At 36.1% G+C, this 11,598-nt stretch overlaps 1 protein-coding gene across 1 annotated transcript in view; it reads left to right on the forward strand.

Moving 5' to 3' along the window:
* Positions 1-4,963, forward strand: part of rost (rolling stone) — a 7,561-nt gene extending 2,598 nt beyond the window's left edge. Inside the window, exons 2-4 of the mRNA XM_017616886.1 lie at positions 721-1,081; positions 4,422-4,605; positions 4,669-4,963. Coding sequence (XP_017472375.1) covers positions 721-1,081; positions 4,422-4,605; positions 4,669-4,858 — 735 coding nt within the window. The 3' untranslated portion in view covers positions 4,859-4,963. The remainder of the gene's footprint in view (positions 1-720; positions 1,082-4,421; positions 4,606-4,668) is intronic.
* Positions 4,964-11,598: the final 6,635 nt, after the last annotated feature.

Raw genomic sequence — 11,598 nt, forward strand, 5'->3', positions numbered from 1 at the left:
TAATTTTATTTAAAGAAATGGCGTGTCGTCTATTTCCGGTGTAGCAAACGTAGTACATAGGGCGACATCTAGATGTCATCTACCTCGCCCTATTCACTATGCTTTTTTATAGGAGTTTATCAAAGCTTTGCTTTGGTGTCGGACACACAACATTGAAAGCTTCTGGATCCACAACATTGAAAGTTTCTGGAACACAACATTGCAAGTTGATAAAAGCGTTGTAAAATAAACGTTTCTCCTTGGGTGAAAAAAGTGAATCATACAATTTGATTCTGACTATGTACCAAACTGAACAAAATTACAAATGATATGATGAGCAATGAGAAAATGAGAATTGTATTGTACGGTTTCTTTTCGTACTCTGGTCTGAATGTATATTATAAATACGGGAAGAGGGTTGGCATACACATCTAGTTGTCGGCTTCAAAGCCGCATTCGAAAGGACCAAAATGAGTTTCCTGTAAGCCGAGATGTGTGAGTTTAGTAAAATGACTACGACTTCTTTTATCTGATGCTGGAGAAGATAATATGAGCTGCAGAACTGAATAGCTCAGGTATAATCTTAAAGAGCGAACAATTAACCCGGACTGAATTAAACTAAAAGCAAATTAAAGTAAAGCAAACAAAACGTATTAAAAATTTTATGTTGAATTATCAGGGAAACTAATTTTATTTATTAGTTGCAAAGTTCTAATTCTTATTTTACTTCCTATTTTACAGTGGCAGAACTGCGAGCGCAGCGCCTACTTTTTGCTCTACAAATGGATTTGGGCATGCTTCTTTATTTCTGTATTCATAGCATCTTTGGTTTTGCAATTATCAGATGGCAAACTCTTTATCTTCTTGACAAACTGGGGCATAATTCTATGCCTTTTGACACAGCTAAGCGGTGCTGTTCTCGCGACACGATGGCACTTCAATTTGGGCGGTGCACGGAGCGTGGCGACTGAAGCTCGAACCCTAAAAGAACCACCGCCCACACCGAAGCTGATTAAGTTCTACTGGTTGCTGCACGGCTCGTCCTTGTCATTGGCACTAATCATCACAACGGTTTATTGGATGTTCTTGCATGGGAAAATGAGTAAGTTTTTACAAGCGAGCGCACATGTGTACAATAGTATTATAACCTTATTCACATAACGGTTGTTTGTAACAGCCTAAAGGAATCGAGATATACATATATGTAGATACATACATAGTACTCTCTGAGAAACAAATTCTAGAAGTAAAAACCAACCCAACTCGTAATAAATTTTAGTATACAAATTTTAGTATTTAGTATGGAAATATTCAAGTCAAAATCGCCCATATTACAATGAAGCGTTTTGCACTTCACGTACGGTTACCAGACGTACTTATTTTATCAGTACAGTACTGATTTTATCAGTACAGTACTGATTTTATCAGTACAGTACTGATTTTATCAGTACAGTACTGATTTTATCAGTACAGTACTGATTTTATCAGTACAGTACTGATTTTATCAGTACAGTACTGATTTTATCAGTACAGTACTGATTTTATCAGTACAGTACTGATTTTATCAGTACAGTACTGATTTTATCAGTACAGTACTGATTTTATCAGTACAGTACTGATTTTATCAGTACAGTACTGATTTTATCAGTACAGTACTGATTTTATCAGTACAGTACTGATTTTATCAGTACAGTACTGATTTTATCAGTACAGTACTGATTTTATCAGTACAGTACTGATTTTATCAGTACAGTACTGATTTTATCAGTACAGTACTGATTTTATCAGTACAGTACTGATTTTATCAGTACAGTACTGATTTTATCAGTACAGTACTGATTTTATCAGTACAGTACTGATTTTATCAGTACAGTACTGATTTTATCAGTACAGTACTGATTTTATCAGTACAGTACTGATTTTATCAGTACAGTACTGATTTTATCAGTACAGTACTGATTTTATCAGTACAGTACTGATTTTATCAGTACAGTACTGATTTTATCAGTACAGTACTGATTTTATCAGTACAGTACTGATTTTTCAACTCTTGTACTGATTTTATTAATTTCTTCAATCAGTACGCTAATGTCCTGATTTTTCAAAACTTGTACTGATTTTACTGAATTTTCAATTCCAACAAAATACTTTAAGATTTTTGTAAGGTTTTTACATAACGTTGGAACTTCCTTAAACTGTTCTGTAAAAAGTAAGAAGAAAATAATTTGTCTAATTATATTTGACATGTTTCAGATAATGTTTGATATGTCCATGAAATTAATACAACAAAAAGATCAATCCTTTTATGGGCATATCGCCGGGTCGTTACATTCCAGTTGCGATAATATGATGGAGCTTAAATTATTTAAAAATAAGGCTGACCTGTTTTTTGTCGAGTGTTGTTAGTTATCTCGAAAATAACTTTCAGTTTAATAACAGGAAGTTTGGATATTCGAATGGCTTTTGCCTTAATTAACAATTCCTTTTTCATACAAAACATAGAGTTAGATACTCTTTTCAGCGAATACTTAGTCTTTCAAAGTTTTTGCGTAGTTGAAAAAATTCATTTAAGCCATGAGGAAATATAGATGAAGTCCTTAAATATTGGTACTTTTCCAAAGTTTAAATATGTTATTTTATTTTGTAATAGCACACTCAAACGAAGCATCTGAGAGTATAAAGTTTGCTTCCTGGCGCGAAGAGAGAAACCGGCTTCTAATACAAATTTTTTAAAGTGAACTTCAAATTAAAGATACTTTTAAAATGAAATGTATAGAATTCTTTGACTATTTATTGACTGCAGATGGAAATGGTCTCATTATTGCTATTCAACAATGTCATAAATGTAAAATAAATTGGCTTCTTTGTACAATGATGTGTACACTCACGTTAGAAAGAATGACACTTTTATTTTTTATGAACTATGTTTTGTTCATATACCTAAATATTGTTAAAACAAGTACTCTGGCGTTTTAAAGTATTGTCTGTTAATTTACTTTGGAAGGAATTTCCGTCATCCCTTGTCAAGTTTGGTTTGCAGATAAACCGGTTTCGGCATTGTGTCATCTTCAGTGTCATTTGTCTGTTACTTACATTCATAATTTTGCTTTGTATAAAAATGTACTGAAAAGTAGTGATTTTTTTAGCATGAAAAAGTCTAACGTACAGATTTCCCGCATAAAAAATTTGGCAACCCTAACTTCACGGATGCTTTTTCATATAAAGATAATAAAAAAAAGTTTATTTCCATGCTGCCTTTAACGGGGTTTGAAACCTGACCATATGGAATTTGACAATTTGTGGCAAGCAACTTTGCACACTCAGCTAAAGGAAGACATGTAAATGCATATTGAAGTGTTGAGTTTGAATCAACACCACAGCACGCGTGCGTGGTATGAAAGTATTATTTTTGAATTCGAACATATTAAAACGATAATCAAATAAAAAAAATTATTTTTACTCATTTATATCCCTCAGTGAATTCATAACATTTTTCTTAATATTACAACGCGTTTTTCTCTCAGTGTACATATTTAGCAAAATGCTCACAATGAAAAGAGAAATCGATTAAGCTATCTATCTGTCTATCGGTCTATCTCCAGCTGGTGATAGCTGATCAGTGATGCCAAACATTCTCTATTAAAAATCCCACGAATTACCCACATCTTAAAAATTTATCCCACAAAATTCCCAACGAATTTAAAACATATACATATTTCAGTAGTAAAGAAGTAACATTCATATAAAATAATAATAATAGATTGGCGGTTACACATATGTTAGTGTTTGGCCAAGCTTCTCTGATTTTTAGCGTGCGCCTTGATGTTGTCACACAAAGGGGAGGGACCTACAGTTTTACGCCGTTAAGAAAACCCCTTCTTTCCACATTTTTTTGCGATGTTGCTTTAACCAGGGCTTGAACTCAGGCCCTGCGTAGTGGAAGCGCGCACTGCTTACCACTACACCACACATATAATATTCTTTCGAAATTCAAAGGTCGGTAGATTACTCACTAAGGGCTTAAAAGAATTTAAAAACATCTACTAAATTCATAAATTAGCTTTAGTGTTTATTAAAACCCAACATTTTGAAGAAACTTTTTTCTTTATTAAGGTAACTAAATAATGCATACATACATTTGTGTTTTTTATTGCTGTATACTTACTGGCAATTCTTAAAACTATGACTGTTACAAATTATTTGCTTTGTGTAAGCGAATATGATTTTTTGGTGACTTTATAATTGAAGCGCATTATATGCTATTTAATATTTCATCAGATAATTTGTTCCGCTTTTTACATGAAACACCAGTTACAATTGAAAAGATTATTTCTTAGTCACTGTCACACTGTTGCGCTTTCAATTACATAACATCTATTCTCTACCTCTAATGAAGCAAGCAATTTTTCAACGATCTAATGCAACATAATTTCCACTTACAGATAAGCCGATGCGCTATCCCGTGATGAGCTTCATTACACACTGCCTAAATTCAGTATTTATGTTGGTCGATTTTTTGATTGTCGCATTTCCGGTGCGTATAGTGCACGCCCTCTATTGGATGCTACTGCCCATTATATACTACTTATTCACTTTGGTCTACTTCCTCGCTGGCGGCAGGGATGAGTAAGTGCATGGCGATTTCTTTTGAAATCATAATTTATGAAAATTTTTTATGTACTTATCTAGATATGGTCATCCCTATGTGTATCCAATTTTGGACTGGACCACTCCTGGGCGCGCTGTAGCCACATTTGCCGGAGTTTTTGTCTTATATTTGATCTACTCAATTATTTTGTTTGCATTAAGTAAATTTAAGCGGTATTTTTCTCGAACTCTGAGCGCCATGGATAGTCCACATGCCATCGGATTAATTTAAAGCATTGTAGTTAAAAATATTTACATAAAATCGTGGTATATTTAATCATATGACATTTTTGTATATGAAATTTTGATAGTACATTCTTACATCGAAATCCTAATGAAAATATACATATGTACATACATACATACATGCATGTTTATAGATATAGTCACTACATACCCTGCAGGGAAACCGCGGACTGGTGCATAAAATTTCTAGTTCCGTACAAGATCTTTATCGCCAAAAACGAACCAGTCCGATAGTAAGTAGATCCCCACCAGTTCAAAATCAGCGAAATGTGGGTCTCTTAAAAAAACTATTTTAATTCTCTTTTTTCATTAGAAATCTATATCTAAAGTGACGAATTTAGAACTGGTTCGGAATTATAGAAAAAGGGACGCAGAACGAACTAGATCTTATCTGTCGAATTTATAACTAGTTCGAAACTATCGAAAAAGGGATGCAGCGGGGGCTTGTTTACTTTACATAGATATGTGTTTGGCGGCTTTTTCGTTCAAATGCACTTTCATTCTGCACTTCGCAGATGCTATTTCATAGTTTGGTAATACAAAACAAAACTTTGTATTAACATACTAACATCTTGGGGCCAACTGGAATGTAACAAATAACAGCGAGCACCTCTGCAAAGTCAGCTAAAGCCAAAGGTATGTAAACGTACATTTCTTACAATCATTCAAACAAATTTAATTTCAAATTGAAAAAAACGTTTCTTTGAAAATAATGTAAAATCGCACACACGGAAGAATCAAAAAGATTGAAAAATCATGATACTTTTTTCTTTCGTCTGTCGATTTTAGAACTGGTTCGGAACTATAGAATTTTGGACTAGTTCGGAACTATCGAAAAAGGGATGCAGCGGGGGGCAATTGACACTTCCTAGGACATCGCCATGTTAAATTCGCCAGTTGTTTGTATGCAAAAGAGATTTATCGCGAACCAGTGCTGGGTCTAAACGTACTACATGCGCACCAGTTTAGAACTAGAGATTTTCCCCACAGGGCACGAATAAAGGCGCGTCATTGTTTTAACGCATTGACGAAAAAATACGCGGAACCCTAGTTGACGGCGAACGCTGAAGTTTTTTTTATGGGTCTTTTTTTCGCGGTCAACTTTTGAGCTCACGCCTTTGTTTGTGTCTAGTGACGATATGTATTCATATCTGTGAATATTTGAACATTTGAAAAACTTAAGTCTATTTTGACGGGCAAAGAAAATAGCATATCTATGTCAGAGCAATACATTTTATTTGAAAGAAAACATTCTAATATGTTAAGAGGTTGTGACCCATGGCTGAATTATCCCAGGTGAAGTAATTAGAGTGAGAAGAAACATTTTGACACTACCTTATTTGAAAAACAAGTAAAAAGGGGCTGTCTTCGGCTATGCCGAAGCCTTCATACCTTTCATGAAAATAAAAAAGCTTTCTTTCATCTACTACTTCTTACTAAATTTTCAGCGTAAAAATATTCAATATGAAAACACTATTTATTTTTTTATAAATATCTAATAAATATTTACATCGTACATACAAATTTCCTTATGCGTTCAGTTAATTTTTATACCCGAGCGCACTTGTGCACAAGGGCATATTAACTTTGTTCACATAACGCTTGTTTGTAACAGCCAAAACGAATCGAGATAGATATTGACAAATGTATACATAAATGCTCAGAATGAATAGAGAGGTCGATTAAGCCATGTCTGTCTGTCCGTCCGTCTGTCCGTCCGTCGGTGTACACGATAACTCGAGCAAAATTTAAGATATCTCAACGGAATTTGGTATGTAGGTTTCCATTTATCCAAGGTAGGTTGGTATTGAAAATGGGCTAAATCGGACTGTAACCACGACCACTTCCCATATAACGGTAATTTTCAGAAATACGAAAACTGCGATATTTTAGTAACTACTGAAGAATATTCACTCAAAATTGATATTTACAATAAATTTTAGACGAAAAATAAGAATATTATACATTTTTGGAAAATGGGCGTAGCAACGCCCCACTTATGGTTACATGTGTACATCTTGGTAACCGCTGCACCAATTTCTTCCAAACTTGGCACAGGTGGCCTTAGCACAGCATACCAAATGGCCGACCATTTTTAAAATCGGACGATAACCACGCCTACATCCCATATAACGGTAATTTAGAAAAATACAAAATCTTCGATAAATCAGTAATTATTAAAGCAAATTTATTCAAAATTGATGCTTGCAACAATTCTTTACCAAGAAAGACGTTTATGATAAAATTTTGGAAAATGAGCGTGGCACCGCCCACTTATGATTACATATATGTATCTCGGTAACCGTTATACCAATTTGTACCAAACTCGGTATGGTTATTGTGCTTGCCACATAAAAGCAAAATGTTGAAAATAATTGAAATCGGACTAAACTTACAGCCGCTTTTCATATAGCGGTAATTTTCAGAAATGCTTTAAACTGCAATATTTCGAAATTTAAGGACGCTAATTTACTCAAAATTGATACACCCCGGCTTACCATCTAGCGGTAGCTTTCGGAAAGGTGAAAAACATATATTTAATACTTGCGCCGGGTATTTAATGTTCGGCTCCACCCGAACTTAGACTTTCTTACTTGTTATTTTATTCTTTATTTAATTTTTATCTACTACTTTTAAATTTCAAATACATTAAATAAAACAAAAAGACTTATGATAAAGTAAATTAAGGTGTTCTACAACAAAGTGTTTAAATACAAACGTATGTGGTACATGTGAAAATATAATAACATTAATCGCCAAAACTAAAAAACATCCCGTCATGGTCGCTGAATAAGGTTTCGTATGTTATCGCCCTTGCTCTGTCTGCAGAAAAACTTGCCAATAACCAATCAATCGCGGTTTGTTGCTTTGTAGTAGGAAGATGTTCCAGTAAGGAATGCAATCCTAGTTGGCTCAAGCGCGTTCCAAGAACATCATTTGACGTAATGCGACAGACATTAAAGTCTCCAACAACTATTAATTCTCCATTATTTCTATTACTCAGCTCCTTTATATCTTCTTCCAATATTCTTCTAAATGCTGGTAATGAAAAAGATGGATTTCTGTATACTACAGCGATTGCCAAGTCTGGTTTTGATATCGCCAGAAACTGATACACTTTTCCGGCTACATGATGACTTTTACTGAAACTTGTGGTAAAGCAACTTTCATGACCAGTTTTACAGTAAATTATTACTCCATTCCGTGAGCGGCATTTTCCAGTCTCAGTGGCTCCATCGATACGCGCCACAATACTATAGCCTTCGATTTGTAATTCTTCTTCTGGACGGGTCCAAGTCTCGGCAAAACAAATGATATCCGCTGAACAAATAAGGTGGTCACTTCTAATGTCATCGATATGCTTTCTTAAGCTTCTTATGTTTTGATAGTACAATAGAAGAGTGTTATCTGGGCGCTCAGTTGCAAATTTGTAGTGCGTCTCTAATTTTTTTATTGTCCGAAGTATATTCAGCTGTGCTTGGACTACTTCGTTGCCTCCAAAAGGTCTAGGTGGAATAAAATTACCTACAATAAATAGTCCTGAAGCACTTGTTGCTCTACTGCATCCGACGTACAAAGCTGATCGGCTCATTCCCTTCTTAGTATGAATAGCAACCAATCTGTAAGTTGCTCCTTGGCTTTTGTGTATTGTTATTGCCTCTGCTGGTATTATAGGGAACTGCCTTCTTTCTATCGAGACTTGTTCGTTTCTTCTATATTGGAAGGTGCGCACTACTTTTTCAATTGGTGTCCAGCTCGATTCGTGGGGGTGAGGCTTTTTGGAACGTGCTATTACTCCAATTCCTGGCTCGGAAAAGTGCATCCAAAGAATTACTGGTGTCCGTTCGGGGCCTCGATGGTCAATTTGCATTAGTCGGCCGGTAGCTCCATTTACCAAACCATCTGCAGTATTAATGTTGACCGTAATCATGTATTTTGCAGAGGTTTTCAGTTGTAAACCGTAGCACATTCCTTGTGTCTCCGATATTTTAAAATTCTTAATGGCATCCAATATAACCGTTTTACTTCGCTCCGAAAGAGAGTTCGCCTTCACACTGTCTTTCGCTGTAGAGATAAACTCTTCTGTGGCGATTTTAGCCAATCTTGCAGTATTATATAGAGATACATCCGCGTTGGAATAAAAAAGATGAATACAGTCGTTGGGTATCTCGTTAAAATTGGTTTCTCTTGCTTTAATGAGCTCGATATCATCAGATGTCATATTTCCTTCGGACATGTTGTTGAGAGCAACGGCAAATGCCTGATCTTCTCTTTGGCGCATTATTTCGGTGAGTTCGAAGAAACGGAACAAATCCCAAAGTGGTGTGCCAGTAATTGCGCTATATGGATCCAATTGGTTTGGGGAGAAAATCCATCTGTCTCCTACTGGCGAGAGTTGCTTTAAGTCGCCAAAAACAATTAATGGTATACCTCCAAAATACTCGCTAGAGCGAAATATTTGTTTTAAACGGGCATCTAAATATCCAAATATTTTGGCACCGGCCATTGAAATTTCGTCCACTATTATTAACTGAAGGTCTATTAGGTTTGAATAGATAGAATTAACACTATCATTGCTGAGAGGTCGTAATTCAGTTGAGGATTGGTTTATCGGTAAGGAAAAAATCGAGTGCAAAGTAACGCCTCCAATCCCAAATGCAGCTTTTCCTGTAGGAGCACACAATAAGACTTTAATTGTCTCGGGATTACTGCCGGATAAGCTGTTTGCTCGTGTTGTCAGTGACTGGTATAAAGCGGAAATTAATCGGCTTTTTCCTACTCCAGCTCCGCCTCCGACGTATTCGTAAAAGTGTCTCTTCAGCTTCATGTTATGGTGAACATGATAAAAATATTCCCGCTGTTTTCTGTTCAAGGAGCGCACAATTGAGAGCAGCTCATTTTCTTGAATAAGTATAGGTAGTCTTATGAGCCTGACCTCCTCCAAGTTTGGGTCCTGTGGCTCATCGCTTTGAAATACGTCGACATCATTGCCGATTTCTGGAATAGCTAGTGCTCTAAACTCTTCATCCAAGAAAGGGGTAACATCAACCTGAACATCTTCCTCTGCTGTTTGCTGATTTAAGTTCTCTAAAATATTTTCGAGCTCACGGTCTGAGAACTTGTCGTATTTCTGCTTGTTCTCTTCAATAATTGATTTGTTGTCATTACAAACTCGTTCTATGTCAGCATCGATTAAATCAGCTGCTTCGCTACGCCAGGGATAAAATAGCATAGCCATTTCCCGAAAGTAGTCTGATCGAGAAAATTCAACACTAAAACGTCTCCACCTTAATATAAGAGGGCGCTTTCTCTTCCAGATGAAACCGCTCCTATCATTTAATTGAAGCCGGAGCTTGTTTGCTTCAGAATTTTCATCAGCTGGTTCGACTTCTTCATTGTCCTCGTTTTCAAGTGTAGACACTGTTCTTGTTTTTGAAAATCGGTACAATGCAGCAAAATCAGCAAGACAGAGTTGCCCTAGCCGACTTGGCCTTTGAATATAATGATCCAGCAAGTTCGGTACATAAATATCAGTTGAATCAGCAGGAAGCCTTTCTAGATCACTTTTCGGCTTCACCATTCTGACTCTTTTGTCTGGGTGTGACGTATTAATAAAAATTTCTCCTTCGCTGGCTTCTGAAAGATGGAGACCCAAAATATTATAGGATGCTTCTTGGGCGGACACCTCCGATCCGTTAACAAATTTATTGCCTATGTGTTGTAATTTTTGCTTAATTGTGAAATTTCCGTCATTTATTTCATCCATGGCTTGTCTTAACAGCTGAGATACCCCTCTATTAGATTTGTTGATATAATTTATTATGTAGCTGCAGCACGCATAGGCGTCAAGTAGGAACTGAATGTCCATATTTGCTCTATGCAAACGCAAAATGTCGCTGTTATATGCGTTAAGCAGTCTATCTGAAAATTTCCTTCGTAGAAATATTTGAGGCTTCTTTAAACTGGAACGCAGCGCTAATTTGTAATTCTCATAAGTTGTGGAAATGTCTGGATGCATTAAGAATTCCTCAAAGTTGTTCAAGTTCTCTGCTTCCATATTATCATTCTGTTGGCTTAAAACATTTTTAATTTTTTGCAACAGAGCCAGGTGTTGTTCGCTTACTTCGTTTTCGTCCAGAGGTAATAATACCTCAGTTCGGGGCATTGGTGGGTAAGGCATGTTGAAACGACAGACTTGCTGACCTCTTATATCTCTCAAGCAAGCCCGACCATGACTATATCTTTGGTAGTCAATAAATTGCTGCACCTCTGGATTGCTTCCATCTGTTGTTATAAATTGGTCAACAAATTCCACAATGGTNAGCCCGACCATGACTATGTCTTTGGTAGTCAATAAATTGCTGCACCTCTGGATTGCTTCCATCTGTTGTTATAAATTGGTCGACAAATTCCACAATGGGGTCAATATTTATAACACCTTCTGTCTCCAGAGTAGGTGCGTTACTTATCCAGTACATTCCATGACAGTGAGGACTACCTCTGTGTTGGAACTCAATCCTCCAGTAATAATGAATAAGCACATGTGGCTCAAATATTTTATCTTTGAGTAGCTTAACCATTTGTCGGAAACGATAATCGAAGTACCGTGAACAGGTTACAGGATCGGTCCTTATAAGCCGAGCCTTCTCTGTATTTGATAGTTGTGCTGCCTCAGTTTCGGAAATATCCATTTTGTCCACAAGTTTTGTTAGAATAACCAACAAT

The sequence above is a fragment of the Rhagoletis zephyria genome, unplaced genomic scaffold (assembly GCF_001687245.7).
Source record: "Rhagoletis zephyria isolate East Lansing unplaced genomic scaffold, Rhagoletis_zephyria_1.1 Rzeph_scaffold_01291, whole genome shotgun sequence".
NCBI classification, from domain to species: domain Eukaryota; kingdom Metazoa; phylum Arthropoda; class Insecta; order Diptera; family Tephritidae; genus Rhagoletis; species Rhagoletis zephyria.